The 16,832-nt window shown below is 41.7% G+C and overlaps 1 protein-coding gene across 7 annotated transcripts in view; it reads left to right on the top strand.

The window, feature by feature from the left end:
* Positions 1 to 16,832, top strand: part of COX18 (cytochrome c oxidase assembly factor COX18) — an 89,333-nt gene that overhangs the window by 15,680 nt on the left and 56,821 nt on the right. For 6 of the 7 annotated variants that reach the window (XR_013483859.1, XR_013483857.1, XR_013483858.1 and 3 more), the window contains exon 6: positions 226 to 364. Coding sequence is in view for 1 of the 7 variants with exons in the window: in XM_078148249.1 (XP_078004375.1) it covers positions 226 to 264 (39 nt within the window). In the remaining 6 variants the exon portion in view is untranslated. Of the gene's footprint in view, positions 1 to 225; positions 8,262 to 16,832 lie in introns of those variants that run through there. The other variant, XM_078148249.1, reaches the window with a different exon arrangement.

Genomic DNA, 16,832 nt, shown 5'->3' with positions numbered 1-16,832 from the left:
GTACTGATAGGAAATTCCCAGGCCCAGGTTCTAAGCCTTTTAGAACAAATAGCATAGCAACTCTAGCAAGCTGATGCCCTCAGGCTTAGCTTTCTCTCTTTTCCTGCAGATCCTTCCTTGCTTGGGGTGGGGGGTGGGGGGTGTGGGCTAGGTGCCTTTTGTTAGAGATCTGATTTTAGTTTGTGGTGATTAACCAATATGTTACTGAACTTTGTTTCTCTGCAGGCTAAGACCTATCCCAGACAATGGTCATTTTCCCATTAAACTACAAAACAGCTATGGAGTTCAGGAGTTTCCTCGTTTTTGCTTCTGAATTTTTCCCACTTGTCCATGGAAGTAAGTGGGCAGAGAAAGAGATACACAGGTATTCCAAACCTAGGAAGCAAGATCGTTGTTTCTGCTAACTCAGTGAATTCCTGGTCTTTCCATGTGCAAATGTTGCCACCTATAGTCTGAAAAAGGCAAAGTCACAAAGTGACTTCACCACATACCCTTTTCTCTCTCTCCACACAGACACACACACACACACACACACAACAGAACAAAGGGAATGAAGAGAGAAGGATGTATTAAGCACCTACTATGTGCCAGGCATTGTACCAAGTGCTTTACAAATATCTAATCTGATAGATGATGACATAGGCCATGTGTAGGATTATATGTGTGTATGTATCCATATCCATACACATAAATATTATTTCTCTCTACTATATTCATATGTTAGAATTCTAATATACGTATATATATGCACACACATCTACATATTAATATATACATACATTGTGTGTGTGCGTGTGTGTACACATACATACATAGAAATTCTAATTTCATAAACACATGCAATTAGAATTTCTTAAATGTTAGTCACTGTGCTAAGTGTTGGCGATACAAATATAGGAAAACAATATGGCTCCTATTCTCAAAGAGCTTACATTCTAAAAGAGGAAGGCAACCCATTCAGGGAAGCTGGGAATCAGACAGCAGAAGCAAGGTACCCGTGTGAAGGTCAAGCAAAATGGTAGAGAGGTGGAGTGATCTGGAGAGTGCTTTGAGCCAGGAGTGCAGTGGGCAGCATGTCTGGGACTCCTCGAGAAATGGTGATCCAAGCAAGGACTCCTCAGTCACCTCAGAGCAGAGTTATCTGAAGGATGCAAGGAAGCTTCTGCATAGTAGATGGCTTCTTACAAAGCCCCATTTTGATCCTGGAGATAGCCCTGGGCTCTTGGAGGACATGCCCGCCTTTTGGCAGGTTCTCCATTAGTTGGTTCGTGTCTTGCCATGGCTGAAGATTCATCAGTAAGTGTCCAGCTTATTGATAATGACTCTCTCTACACTCAGGCTGAGGTTTAGCAGGAGGCACAGTCTTCTAGACCCATGCTGTTTTTGCCCAAGATGCAGAGTCAGCTGAGGGGTGGGAATGCTGAGTGGGATCTAAGGGCTGTGATCTGTTTTGTGAGTTTTCCTGAGATTTTGCAGTATTTCTGTCTTCTTGTCTTGTGGATTCTGTTTTAGTAACTATTTTTGTTGGGTAATAATTTTTTTAAAGTTTTTCAGGTTGGAGAAGTTTGCAAAAAACAACCACTCTGACGTCTTGGCAGTTATGTTATGTAAACTACTATTGGAATTTCCATCTGGAAATTTGATAAGCTTCTGGGCCATGGGACCTAGTCACCTGGGGCCCCATGATGTAATATTAATAATTATTGTCCTTTGAATTGGCAAAGCACATTGTACACGTTCTCTTATGTAAGTCTCATAACGCCCTGATGAAGCTGGTGTTGTTCTTCTTCCAAGATTTCCCAAATGAAGAAGCAGTCTCAGAGAGGCTGTTACTTGTCCATGGTCACACAATACAAGAAGGACATAGTCTTAAGAGAGAACAGAAGGTAGATAATAATATGAATAAAGCAGTCAACAGTCTTACTACTCATTTCCCAAGCTATAACCTCCAAAAATCCCAGGGATTGCAGGCTGTGAGTCCTCTTGGCTCTGCTTCCTGGACCATTTTATCAGACAAGCTCTTATTAAGCTAGAAGAACAGGGAGAACAGGTTTGCTAATTAATTATCTCTGCATGTCCTGGATATACTTCAATAACCTAGGGAAACATAAATGGTGTTAGGAATTTATAAAGTAATCAAACCTGTGAGTCCCTTGGGGAGGGGGTACAAATTCCCTTCTCTCCCCCTCTCCTTACTTATAATCATAGAGAAGCCAATTAGCCTCTGAGCTTTACTTTCCAGCCTCTGTAAAACAGGAATTATAATACCTCTACTATGTAATTATTTAATAGAATAGATGTTATGGTGAGGAACAAATATGAAAGACCTCAGAATGGCAATATAAAATTGTGATGTTCTCTGAACTGAAGATTTGTAAGAGATGTGCCTGGAGAATTCATATAAATACAGTAAAAGGAGGAGAGAGGAAAATGTAGACTATAACAAGATATTGCTAATTCATAAACTGTAGTCTAGTGGAGGAAACACTGGATTTATAGCTAAGAAATCTGAGCTTGAGACCCGACACTTCCACTGATGACCCTAGCCAAGTAATTTCCTAGGCCTCAGTTTCCTTGAATGCAAAACTAGGGGTTTGTAGTAGATGAGCTGTAAGATCCTTTTAACTCTAGATATATAACCCCACGATTCACATCATTGTTGCTGTTCAGCCATTTCAGTTGTGTCTGACTCTTTGTGACCCCCTTTGGGGTTTTCTTGGCAAAGATACTGGAGTGGTTTGCAGTTGCCTTCTCCAGCTTATTTTACTGATGAAGAACTGAGGCAAACAGGGTTAAAGTGACCTGCCCAGGGTCACACAGCTAGGCAGTGTCCGAAGCTGGCTTTGAACGCAGGAGGATGAATCTTCCTGATTCCAAGCTCAGTACTTTATCCGCCGTGCCACCTAGCTGCCTCATGATTCACACACATTGGCCTGTTGTGGATCTGCTCAGAGAATGATAAAAGAGCCATAGCTTAGTCCACTGTAACATTTGTCCATTAACACAGACCAAGGTATCTTTGCAGGTGAGAGGTACTCTTTTGGATATGTAGGAATTGGCTTTTAATATTACCCAGTCTGAGACTCCTCCTCCACCCTTCCTCTTCTCCCATCACTCAGATGCCTTCTGTCACTATCTCCTCCTTCACCCATCTCCCATGAAGAGGTGACCTTGCTCTTTGTCAAGGCCAACCCTCTACAAGCACAAGTGATCCCACTCCCTCCCACCTGGCCCAGCACATCATCCCCTACATCATCTCAACTTCCTCACTTAACTTCAGTTTCCTCCTGTCTGATTGCTTCCTTACTGCCCACAAACATGCACCATCTCCTTCATCCTCAGAAAGCCTTCACTTGAATCATCTGTCCTTACTCGCTGTCATCCCATGTTTTGCATCTCTTCTGTGGCTAAACTCCTTGAGAAGGCTCCTACAATCAATGCCTTCACTTCCCTTCCTGTCACTCCCTTCTCTATTCTCTGCAGTCTTCCTTCCATCCTTAGAGGAGAACCTAAAGTGCTCTCATCAAAGTTACTAATGATCTCTTCATTGCCAAATCTAATGGCCTCTTCCCAATCCTGAGCCTTCTTGATCTCTCTGAAGTCTTGCATGCTATCAGTCACCCTCTTCTGGATACTCTTTTTTGTCTAGATTTTTGTGAAACTGTATCCTGGTTGTCCTTCTGCCTGTGTGACCGCTCCTCAGTGTCCATTTTTGAATCTTAGTTCCGGTCACACTTGCTAATGGTGAGTGTCCCACGAGGCTCTGTCCTCGACCCTCTTCTTTTCTCCTTCTGCATCTTTTCACTTGGTGGTCTTGTTAGCTCCCGTGGATTCCATTGTCATCTCTGCTGATGATTTTCAGCTAGGTTGTGGGAGTGAGGTGGGGCAGAGTCAGGAACACCTCAGTTTATATTTCACCTTAGATACTAGCTGTGTGACCCAGAGAAAATCACGTCTGTCTCCGTTTCCTTATCTGTAAAATGGGAATAATAATAGCACCTACCTCCTAGGGGTGTGAGGATCAATTTGTGAAGTGCTTTGTGAAGCTTAAAGTGCTATGTGAATGCTATCCAACCCTAACCTCTCTCCTAACTTCCAGACCCTCATTTCCAACCACCTGTTGGATGTCTCAGACTGATGTACCATGGGCGACTTAAACTCAGTGTGTCCAAAACTGAACTCATTCTCCCCAGAAACCCTGTTCTGAGCTACTGTTGCTATCAAGGGTACCACCATCTTCTCAATCAGCCAGGATTACAATTTAGGTGTCATCCTCATTTCCTCAGTCTTTCTTATGCTCTATATCCAATGGGCTGCCAAGTCATACTGGTTTTACCTTCCTATAATCTCTTCCATATCCTGCCTTCCTCTTCTGACTTTGGCACCTACCAGGTGCAGGTCCTTATCACCTCATACATGGACTATTATAATAATTTGTCTCACGTTTCTCTCGACTCCAGTCTATGTTCCACTTATCTTTCACAATGATCTTCCTAAAGCACAGATCTGATCGTGGCATTCCCTTACTCAACAAGCTCCAGGGTCTCCCTACCACCTCCTGGATCAAACAGAAAATCCTCAGCCTGGTCTTCCAAGTCCTTCATAACCTGGCTCCCTCCTACCTTTCGAGTTTTCTTATACCTTATTCTCCTCTCCTCCTGACTCACATACACACACACACACACACACACACACACACACACGCACGTGCACACACACACACACCCCCACCCCTCCAGTGATCCTGGCTCTCTTTTTATACCTGGCACAAGACATTTCCCTCTGGGTATTTTTCCTAGCTACCCTCCATGCCTAGAATGCTCTCCCTCTTAATTTCTCCCTCTTGGCTTCCCTGGTTACCTTTGAGTTCCAACTAAAATCCTATGTTCAGGAAGTCTTTCCCTGTCCCTCTTAATTCTAATGTCTTCCCTCTATTGATTAGCTCCAATTTATCTTGTTTGTACATCATTTTTACATGTTGACTCCTCCTTTAGTCTGTAAGCTCCTTGAAAGTGGGGACTCTTACCTTTCTTTGTATCTCCAGTTTTCAGCATGGTGCCCAACACATAGTAAGCACAAATAAATGCTTGTTGTCTGAATCAGATGAGGAAAGTCTAGTATCCTTCAGTGTGATTTTTTTTTAAATTTTGCTAGGCAGTGGGGTTAAGTGACTTGCCTAAGGTCACACAGTCAGTGTCAAGTGTCTGAGGCCAGATTTGAACTCAGGTCCTCCTGACTCCAAGGCAGCAGCTTGATCCACTGCTCCACCTAGCTGCCCCTGTGATTTTTTTTTTAATCCTCAGTCTTAAGCTTTGGGAATTTCAGGCCAGTAAATATTTAGAGATGGGTCAGTGAATTTGACAATACAGTAGTGACATGATCTTGGAAAATACAGACTTATAAAACACAGCCCTGACAGGTCAGGGGCTCTTTTTGTTTTTACCTTCCTATCCCCGGAACCTAGCCCAGAGGAGGTTAACTAATTGAATTAAATTGGTAGGAGTGGTGAGTCTTGCTGGCAAAACCCATCCACCAGTCACCAGCCAGTGCTTGGGGAAGGCTCTTATTAAGGATTGAGGTCAGAAGTTCACATTTACCCAATTCTTGTGGTTCGCACATCAACTGTGAGCAAACTTGTCTCAAAAGCCACGCAGCAGCACCAAAGTCACCCAAATGGCAATGTAGTAGTGTGCTAGGCGCAGCAGGTTTGCAGAAATTTGGCCAGCATGCTTTTAGGAAATACGTGAATTTACAAAATAGCCATTTCAATCAAATATGGTCATATATTCTGCATTTGGAACTATGAACCTTTAGACTTGGTTGATGAAGGATTGTGGGGGGAGGTGAGGTTAATTATTAAACTAAGTTAATGGTTTAATTATGAGTGGGTCTCAGTAACCACTATGTTAAAAACATTCACCTACACACAAACAGGTCACCTGTTCCTATCTCTTTTCTTCAAGGAGGTGTCCCCTTACTAAAATTGTGGGATCAGATCCATTGATATTAAGCCTATATTGGAGATCTGGTAATGTAACAGTGGTAACCAGGGGCAAGCTACAGGTCAATTCTGAGAAAATATGGCCACTTTGCTTCAGAGCTTCAGAGAGCATGTTTCGTAGTCTGTAAGGGATACCAGTTTGCAAAAGCTATTTTAGTCCAATATTGCTCATTTGTATTTTCTCAGAAACAAAGAAACATGAACCAATTGGCTGCTGTTGAAGATAACCATTCTTTTCTGGTAGAGCCTTGCTTTCTGCAAGACAGGATTTTATTCTATTTATTTGTGTTTTTAAAAATCTGAATTTTACAACCACAAAAAAAGAATATTTCAACATACAAGGTAGAACAAAGAGATCATATGTGAATCTGCAAATCTATACAGCTTGCTTTTTAAAGAAATATAAAAATTCAACATGTTATTTTCAAATCAATCTTGTTTGTCTGCATTTCGTTATGAATTTCCTTCTGTTCTCAACTTGGATTTTTCAAAAAAATATTTCAATGGTTCTTTCTTCTTTCCTTCTTTTTCTTCTTTCTCTTCTTTCTTTTCCTCCTTCTCTTCTTTTATTCCTTTTCCTTATCTTCTTCCTTCCTGCCTTCCTCCTCCTCAGAAGGTGGGCAGCATGCTTCATCATAAGTCCTCTGAAGTCATGATTCATCATTCTGTTCATCAGAGTTCCTGAGTCTCTCAAGTTTTTTTGTCTTTACAATGATGTTATTGTATAAACTCTTCTTCTGGTTCTACTCGCTTCACCGTGCATCAGTTCATACAAGTCTTCCCAGGTTTCTCTGAAATTATACTTTTAATCATTTATGGTATGGTACTTCTTTAATTCATATGTCCTAATTTGTTCATCCATTCTCCAGTTTATGGGCACACCCTTAGCTTACCACAAGAAGAGGGGCTGTTAGAAGGATTTTTGTACCTATGGGTCCTTTCTCTCTGTCTTTGATCTCTTTGGAGAATGAGCCTAGGTAGTATCACTGGGTTAGAGAGCCCACACAGTTTAGTGACTTTGGGGGTATAGTTCCAAAATGACTGGACCAATTCCTTGTTCCACCAACAGTGTGCTAAAACAGGACTTTTATTTTGATTCATTTATTTATTTATTTTAGGCAGTTGGGGTTAAGTGACTTGCCCAGGGTCACACAGCTAGTAAGTGTCAAGTGTTTGGTCTGAGGCTGGATTTGAACTCGGGTACTCCTGACTTCAGGGTGGGTGCTCTATCCGCTGTGGCACCTAGCTGCCCCCTAAAACAGGACTTTTAGAACCAACCTGATGAGATGTAAGAGATCTAAGTGATATCTAAAACATGAAACTAAGAGGTTAAATTATAAATCGACCCTAGGAGTTCTTGCCTCCCAGTCGTTTTCTCTTGGATGGCCACCATTGGCTTCAAGGGATAGTAGATTTAAAACTGTGAGAGCCATTAGAGGTTATTAAGTCCAGCCATGCCATTTTGCAAATAAGAAAACTGGAACACATAGAAGTTAAGTAATTCAGCCAGGGTCACACAGTTCATAAGTGTCCAAGGTGACATTGAACCCCGACTTTTGTTGACTCCGATCCTAGCACTCTACCCACTCCCCTATGCTTTCTCCTCTTCTGGCACTTCAAAAACCCTGATGTTACAGAGATCCTTGGGACCTAAGACACATTTTCTTCACCCAGGATGATGATGATGATGATGATGTGTGGGTGAGCACTACTGATTATTGACTGAATATTTCTCTCAGATATTTTAACTTTGTTTTTGAGCAAACAAGGATATTATGTAGAATCTGTACTTTCTGTTTACTTGGGTCTACTGGAATGAGTCAAAGGATGTGTTGGAGGTAAACCCCACAAGTTTGTGGCTTGAATTTAATATTTTAAAGCCATGTTTTCTCTTTTTTAAAATTGAGGCTAGTTGTCTGGGGAAAAAAATTAAGCCTGGAAGCCCCGTGATCCTAGTTTCATTCTGTATGACACTGGAAATAGAAGATGTGGTGTTAGGTAATAACATGGAGATAGAAAGATATGACTAAGCAAATCTTCCATTTTTAAAACAGTGTTTTTAGAATTTTTATTTTTAAAATTTATTTTTTACACTTTTTTTCCAAATTTCAAGTTTCTAATTGTCTCCCTTCCTTTTGGCCCTCCCCTACCTGTTGAGAAGGCAAGCAATATGATATAAATTATACATGTAATATCATGGAAAACGTATTTCCATATTAACCATGTTGAAAAATAAAGCAAGAAAAATAAATGAAAAGAGTATACTTCAGTTTGTAATCAGTTCTCTCTCTGGAAGTGGAGTAGTTTTCATCATGAGTCCTTTGGAATTATTTTGGATCCTTGTATCGATCAGAGTAGTTAAATCTTTCACAGTTGATCATTGCTATAATATTGCTGTTACTGTGTACAATGATCTCCTTCTGCTCACTTCACTTTGTATCAGTTCATATAGGTCTTCCCAGGTTTCTCTGAAACTGTCCACTCCATTATTTCTTATAGCACAATAGTATTCTATCACAATCATATACTACAACTCGTTCAGCCATTGCTCAGTTGATGCTGCCAGCTTTTTATTTGAACTCATAAATATTCCACATTTCTATTTCAAATGTTGCAGTGCACCAATGAATGTTGCCTGTGGCTGGAAAGAAAAGCGTGCTGCTACATTGAAAATGTATGTGGTTAAAAAGGAAAATGATGCTTTGGGGATTATGGGAAAACAGGTATATTAATGTACCGTAGGTGGAGCTGTGAACTAACTGGCTTAGCCATTCTGGAAAGCAGTTTGGAACTGTGACCCAAACGTTATTAAGCCGTGCAACCCTCTGACCCGGAGATGCCACTGCTAGGCCTGTGTCCTCAAAGAGATCAAAGGAAGAGGAAAGGGACTCACCTTTACCAAAATGCTGATGGCTTCTCTTTGTAGTAACAGAATTTGAAACTGAGGGAGGACCCTTCAATTGGGTAATACTATAGTATATTGTGCTGTATTGTCTCGTAAGAAGTGATGAAGGGGATGATGATGAAGACGTCAGAGAAACCTGCAAGACTTGTGTGAACTGATGTGGAGGAGAGTGAATAGAACCAAGACAACAGTGTAAGTAATGAAAACAGTGTTGTAAAGACAGACAGCTTCGAAGGACTTAGGATCTCAGATCAACACAGTGACAAGCCAGAGGACTCAGGATAAAACATGCTGCCTCCCTCCTGATGCTGAAGTGACAGAGAGTGCAGATGGAGCCATATTTTTTTGTGGACGCTGCCAGGGGGGGATTGTGTTTTGCTTGACTATGCATATTTGTAACAAGAGTTTGTTTTTTCTTGTTCTCTAAATGAGAGAAATGGGGACATGGGAGGGAGAGAAGGCAGATCTCTGTTTGAAAATTTTTTTGAAAATGCAGTTCATTGAAATGGAGGAAGAATTATGATTGTAACCTCTAGGTGGTGGTGATGAGCCATATAAGTATAGCTAGTCTTTTTAGCATCTTTATGGGACGGGTGTGCGTGTGTGTGTGTGTGTGTGTGTGTGTGTGTGTCCGTCCACCCCTATTATGAAAAGGCAGTGTTTGGGGATTAAATTTAGGAACCCTAAGTGATCACTCACTATTTTTCCTTTTTCTTTTTTCTTTGGGATGGACAGGAAGCTAGATTCCTAAAGATAAAGAAATGCTGGCATTCTATTGTGGAGAGTAGTTTTACTTTTTTTTTTTTTTAAAGACAGAGGACCCAGTCTTCCAGTGTTTTCCCTAAGTAACCTCTCCAGCCAACCACTTTCCATATCTTAAAAAAACAAAACAAAATTGCTCAGTTTGCCTCTAGGCCATCCGGTATGGTCATATGGGATATAATATTGAAATACTCCAAAATATTTGTGATTTCATTGGTGTGACTGTCTCTCTTCTTTATCCAACGCCCAGCCTGTCTTTCTTCCTACCCCCATATCTGAACCTCAGCCCTTGTGACACAAGCAAAGTCACATTCTGTTTAGCAGGCAGGTTTTTCCCATGAATTTCCCCTGTTTGTGCCGCTTTTCAGGATGGTTGACCAGTGAATTATAACAGCATATTCGTACAGTTACAGAAACAAAAGAACTAACCACTTGAGGGACGTGCTTTAGTGAAGTCGGGAGTAGAGGACAAGGGGCTTCGAGCACATGTCCAGCACTAATTTAAGTCCTATTTAGGGGCGTTCAGTCCTCGGAAACTAAGCAGGAGGAGGAGAGGAGTTTGGGGTTGGATTATATAATGTGGTTACCCAAGTAAGAGAATGACATAGGAATGACTGCTCGCATAAAGACTATGTGAGGCAGACCCTGTCTGAGTGAGACAGACTCCTCATCCTTGGCAGGAGGAAAAACCCAAGGTAAAGACAGTCAGTGGCCTTGAGTGTCTTACAAAAGCCCATTTTGCACAAAACAGTGGATATATTTTTTCCTAAGCATAAAACAGGCCATCTGAACCCTTCTTGTTTCTAACCCAGTGAGAAAGTGATGGATTGAACACTCCCTGTGCCAGGGCTCCTTCCTGGGAACCAGCTCAGGGCTAAAGGATGTAGGGGTTTAGGGATGAGGAAGCAATCACCTTATTGGCCTCTGAGCTGGAAGAACTGCAGACTCAGGAACCCTATAAAGAAAGTGACTTTCCCCCCTACATCTCTTCTCTTTCTATCTAGATAGCCAGTTAATATTCTTCAAGCCTCTCCCTGCAAGGGTAAGGGTAAGGGTAGAGAGAGAGTGTGATCTCTCTTAACAGTGACAACCAGATCTCTGTCAAGTCTCAGGGGAGCCTGAGCTTGGGCTTTGGGCACCTGCTGCTGCTTCTGGTTTATTTCTTTCCTGAGTGAGAGAGAGAGAGTGTGTGTATGTGTGTGTATGTAAGACAGGGGTTCTTAAACTTGTTTTTTTTATGAGAGTTTGATGAACCTTATTGGCCCCTTCGAATAATGGAAAGAAGTGCTAAATTTCAATTAGAGGTTAGTGAAAATAAAGATGTAAATTTTTTTTCTCATCCAAGTTCATGAACTCCTTGAAATCTGTATGAGAACCCTTGGGGAATCTATGGACTCCAGGATCTTCCCTGGTATAGATGATGAGACAGAAATCCCGAGGAGATGGACATGCCCAGTCTTGAAGGTAACCTTGTGAATTATAGAGAGTAGAGATTCTGGGTCAGAACTGATTGTAATAGAAGTAGGGAATAGAGTTTCTGTATCAGAAAGAATGACTACTGACAGGGTTAAAACTCAAGAAGATATGGACCTGGAGGGAATTGTTTGGACATTGTAGAGCTGAGGTGAAATGTTGACTTAGCAGTCCTATAAAATGCTTTATTGTTTTCATGGTTTTAACCTATGCATTTGCAGTTAGCATTTCTTTTGAATGTAGGAAAAATAGCTCTCCCATATCTGTTTCATACTGTATACTGAATACATTTCTGCTCTTCAGTTTTGGGGAGACCCTGGATATGAGGCAGACCTGAGCTTTAAGTAATTTCCCTCGGGCTCTAGGATAGCTGTGTTAAGAACCAAAGAGGTGAGAAAAGGGAGATTCATCCTTTTTATTACCTTTTATTATCCTGTACAAGTCACTTAACCTCTGTTTGCCTCAGTTTCCTCAGCTGTAAAGTGGGGATAATAATAGTGCCTACCTGCCAGGAATTGTGAAGATCAAATGGGTTAGTATGTATACATTGCTTTGCCCAGTGCCCAAGCACTATGTTGATGCCTAGTTGTTGGTGGTAGTGGTGTACACTTCAGACACACTCACCTTACATCTGCCAAAGACTTTTTGTCCAAAAAATACATTTTGGACCTTTTTTACTGTTTATCATAGTGGCCAGATAGACCCAGTGAGGCCCGGTCCTTGTCTTTTGCCTCCAGTGGTGGTTTGCCTTGGGCTCATTGCTGTGGAGATGATGGACTGCTCAAGAAAGGAATTAAGCTCCGGGTGCTTTTTTCGAGCCTGGCTTCGGTTCTTGAAGATTAAATTGTAATGTAGGATTTCCCCCTTCACCTCAAGGAGGGCTGGGAAAAAAGGAAAGGAATTACCCAGTTGACAACAGAGATTGGGCCTAGAATGGGTCCTTTAATTCTCAAGCTGAAACAGTGATAGCTGTAAAGATCACAGCAGCATTAGAGAGGATTAGACCCTAATTCAGTAACCTGACATTGACAGTAGTACAGTCAGCTGAGAAGCTAATACTTAAGCCTCCTTAGAACACAAGTGTTTGCAAGGCCACTAATTAGGCATTTCATATTTCATCTCTACTGAGCACAGTCTGATCAAATTCCAAGAAAGGAAGAAAATAAGCATTTATTTAGCACCTACTGCGTTAAGCACTTTTACAAATATTATCTCACTTTTTGTTTGAATAATTTTATTTTTTCCAATTATGTGTAAAAACAATTTTAACATCCTTTTAAAAAATTTTTGCATTCCAAATTCCCTCCCTCCCTCCTTTCCCCCCTTCCCCCCCTCCCCCCCTCCCTGAGATGGCAAGCAACTTGATACAGGTTATACTTAAGCAATTATGCGAAACATGTCTCCATATTGGTCGTGTAGTGAAAAAAAGCATAGAAAAAAACACAAAAAAGAAAAATAAATGTTATCTCATTTGATCCTTATAACAACCTGGGGAGGTGGGTGCTATTATTATCACTCCCATTTTACAGATGAGGAAACTGAGATAGACAGCAGTTAAGTCACATAGCTACTAAGTGTCAGAAGCTCGATGTAAACTCAGGTCTTCCTGACTCCAATCCATCACTGTAGCTATCTGCTACCTGCTTCTGTCTCCATCCAGTGCCAACTCTTCCCGTGGCACTAGCCCACTCTTGCTGCCGCTGCTGCTGCTGCAACCTCAGTGAACCATCTGATTTGGTGGACCCCAAAGCCTCTGGTCTCCTGGGAACTCATGACCTTCTGAAATGTCTCCAAGGCATTTAAAGGTCACCAGCTTGCCTGGGACTCATTCATTTCATGGTCACAGACCAGCCAGTGTAGCACATTTTTGGGATCAGTGGCAGTTCTGGAATCATCTTCATACTCCAGAGTCCAAAAGAAGCAGGTCCCCCATTGAGCAATTAGAAGACTCCTTGTCATTATGATCGACAGAAGCGTTCAGGGGAGATGGTCTGTGCATGTGACTGGGATGTCAGCTGAGTGGCCCTAAGAGTGTGCTGCTGGGGGCGCTGAGCTGTCAGGACAACCAGGGGAATCGTTAACCAAGTGGTGGCATCCTTTCCTTTCCTTCCCTCCCTAAGTGGTATATCTCTGGTATTTTTAATTGTACTTGTAATAGAGGTAATATTGCTGTCTTGTCCCCCCCATTACATACCACTGCCCCATACCCTCTTCTATCCTCTCCAAGGAACTGGGCTGTTGGCACTCATCACAACCCAAGGTGTGACTGCCTGTCAGACTTGGAATGTTGCCTTCTTTTGATGGCATTACTTAGGAAGCCCTGTAGAAACACAGTCCTCTTAAGCTCAGGAAGAGATGGGAGGTACGTCGGGTAGGATCAGGCTGTGCACCAGGTTGTAGCTCTTAGCAGGGGATGATCACCAATGCAGTTTTATTTTTAACCTGGAGGTAAGTGCTGGGTATTCTTTGAGAAATCACTCAACCAGTAAGCATTTATTAAAAGCTAACTTGTACCCCTAAGGAAAGTATCCTAAGCTGAAGTCTCACTTTAAGGATTATTTAGGATGAAAACTTTTCAGGGTGCACAAAATGTAGGTGTTAATACATCTCCATAATAAGAGCTTACCAAATATTTATGAGGTGAAACATATCTGAGAACTTAAAATTGCCTAAATTTTAGGCAATCCTTTTATTAAGGGGCTTTGTTCTGTGAAGTTGGATTCAGTCAAAGGGCTGTGCTTGAGGACCTAGAAGGCCACATGTGGCCTCAAGGCAGGACACGACCAGGGTACCTGAGTGGATGGATATGGTGTGTGTTTGTTTTTGAAGACCGTGTGAAGATGATTATATTGGGACCTAAAATCTCCATAGGCTAGAAGCACCAGGAGGCTCATTTATTCTTGACTGTCCTTATCAGGAATAGAGGAGTAGGATGTTTTTTTTTTCAGTAGTGCTAAAAGAGTAACCCGTTGTGTTCTTAGAATGATAGAATTTTGTAGTTGAAAGAGATTTTAGATATTCAGTTCTAAGACATTTATTAAGTGCCCATTAAGGGCAAGCCAAAGGCAATGGATAAAAGGCTGTATTGGAGTCGGCAAGGCCTGGGTCTGAGGCCTGCGTCTGAGACATACTAGCTGCATGACCACAGGTTGAGGATGATAAGCTCTAGAGCTGGAAGAGACCTTAGATATCATCTAGGCCAACACTTGTTTTTACAGGCAAGGAAACTGAGGCACAGAGGGGGTTATGTGACTTGCTTAAGGTCACACAACCATGAAATAGCATGTGGAGCTCTGACTGCACATTGAGCCCTGTATCATGCTGCTTCTTTCTTAATACCCGAGGCATTCTCCAAGGTTATCAGTTACAGATTGCTGGTTTGTGTCAGCGAATGGAGTTAGTCCTCCCCCCCTCCCACTTAATTAGAACAGCGGTCAAGCAAGAAAAAATTCTTTCACTTACCCATTCTGTGCCTCAGTTTCCCCAACTATAAAATAAAGATAACAATAGAACCTACTCCCCAAGGGTGTTGTGAGGGTCAGATGAGGTAATATTTGTAAAGCACCTGGCACACAGTGGGTGCTTAATAAATGCACATTCCCTTCCCTTCTCAGCCCCCATATAAGAATGAATTCAATAATCCACAGACTCCCCTGCTGGTAAGAAAAAGGGAACAACTCCCTAGAAAACACAGCATTGGGACAGAACAACTTTCAGACCTGAGTTCTCCTAGCTAGCTGCGTCTCCTTTCTGTGCCTTGCTGCTGATTGGCTCTACCTCTCACCATTCACCTGTCAGGATATTGGAGCTTCCTTGCTACTGCCACACCTCTGTCATCCCTTACCCATGAAATGATTGATCTGGACCACATCAAAATGGGCTGGTTGCTGTGCCAAGATTGTAAGCTCCTGGAGGGCAGGGACTGTCCTTTTTTTGTATGTCTAGTGTTTAGTATAGTGCCTGTCACACACAGGTGCCCAGTAAATGTTGATTGATTGATTGGAAATACAAAGACCAGGAGCTCACGCTCCTTTGGGAAGACACAAGTGCGTATGAATGTGGTATAGTGGTGGAAAGAGCTGTTTCAGAGTTCTTGGATTTGACTTTGACTTCTGCCACATATTACTTACACACATATATACATATACATGTGTGTACCGATGTGAGCATATAGATCTAGATCTGGTTATTGTTGTTGTTCAGTCATGTCCGATTCTTCATGGCCCCATGGACCGTAGCACGACAGGCCCTCCTATTCTCCCTTATCTCTCCAAGGCTGTCCAAGTTCATATTCCTCAGGTTCATTGTTTCCATGACACTGTCTAGCCATGTCATCTGCTGCCATTCCTTTTTCTTTTTGCTTTTGGTCTTTCCCAGTGAGTCCCATCTTCTCATTATGTGGTCAAAATATTTAAGCTTCTGCTTCAGTATTTGACCTTCCATTTTGTGTGTGTGTCTGTGTGTGTGTGTGTGTGTGTGTGTGTGTGTGTGTGTGTGTACAGAGAAAGAGAGAGAGTAATTCCAGGGTGGAAAGGATGTTTATAACTGAGGAATTAGTGAAGGCCTTGTACAGGAGTGGTAACTGAGGATGCTTTGAAGGAAGTTAGGGCTTCTATAAGGATAAAATGAGGAGAGAATGTATTTCAGACCCTGTGCAAAGGTGAGATTATCCTCCCAAAATTCTTGTCTCCCTTAAGCCTTTTCTTCTCGTAATTAAATAAACCATATCCTGTTAGCCTTTTCTTATAGTTACTACAATCCCCGCATTGTTGTCCTCTGACCTGATCTATTTTTCTACCTCTTTCAAGTTGTGCTCAAGTCTCTGTAGAAGTTGAGGGGAAGATTCTTTTTTTTTTTTTTTGGTGAGGCAATTGGGGTTAAGTGACTTGCCCAGAGTCACACAGCTAGTAAGTGTTATGTGTCTGAGGCCGGATTTGAACTCAGGTCTTCCTGACTCCAGGGCTGGTGCTCTATCCACTGCACCACCTAGCTGCCCTGAGGGGAAGATTCTTCATCTGTCCAATGAGGGGACAGAACTAGACCAGAAGTCTCAGACATGACCTTGCAGCTTGAACCAGATCAAAATGTGATGGAGAAATACTTAACAAAAACGAAAATACAGTAAAACATTGATAACATTACTTTTAAAACAAAGTCAATATGTGCTTCCCCGTTTCTATTTAGTTTAACATCACTGACTAAATGATCTCTAAGGTTCCTCCAACATGCAAAACTCTATGACCATTACTAGGGTGTGAACTCTGTTCCCCAGGGCACTTAGCTCAAGCTCTATGCCAAGACAACTCAATATGTGGATAAAGCAGCTCTCTGTAGCACAATTTCAGATTTTTCAGGTCTGAAACTATTGTAAAGTATTTAGAAGAATACCTACCAATTACGGGGGTAAGTCTTTGCATTGGGAACATGTCCATTAATTGTTTTTTTTTTTTAAACCTGGGACAAAGGAAAATAATTAAATTTATTTTTTATTAATTTATTTTGATTTATCAACAATTACTTCCATAAGCGTTTGAGTTTTAAATTTTTCTCCCCCTCCTTCCCCACCTCCCTTGCCAAGATGGCACGCAGTCTGATATAGGCTACGCATATACATTCCTATTAAACATATTTTCACGTTAGTGATGTTGTAAGAATTAGAACCAATAGGAGGAACCACCAGAAAGAGGAAAC

This window comes from Phascolarctos cinereus, unplaced genomic scaffold (genome assembly GCF_003287225.1).
Source record: "Phascolarctos cinereus isolate Bilbo 61053 unplaced genomic scaffold, phaCin_HiC Scaffold_9;HRSCAF=440, whole genome shotgun sequence".
NCBI lineage: Eukaryota > Metazoa > Chordata > Mammalia > Diprotodontia > Phascolarctidae > Phascolarctos > Phascolarctos cinereus.
Note: the sequence above shows the minus strand (reverse complement) of the source record. Positions and strands in the feature narration are given on the sequence as shown.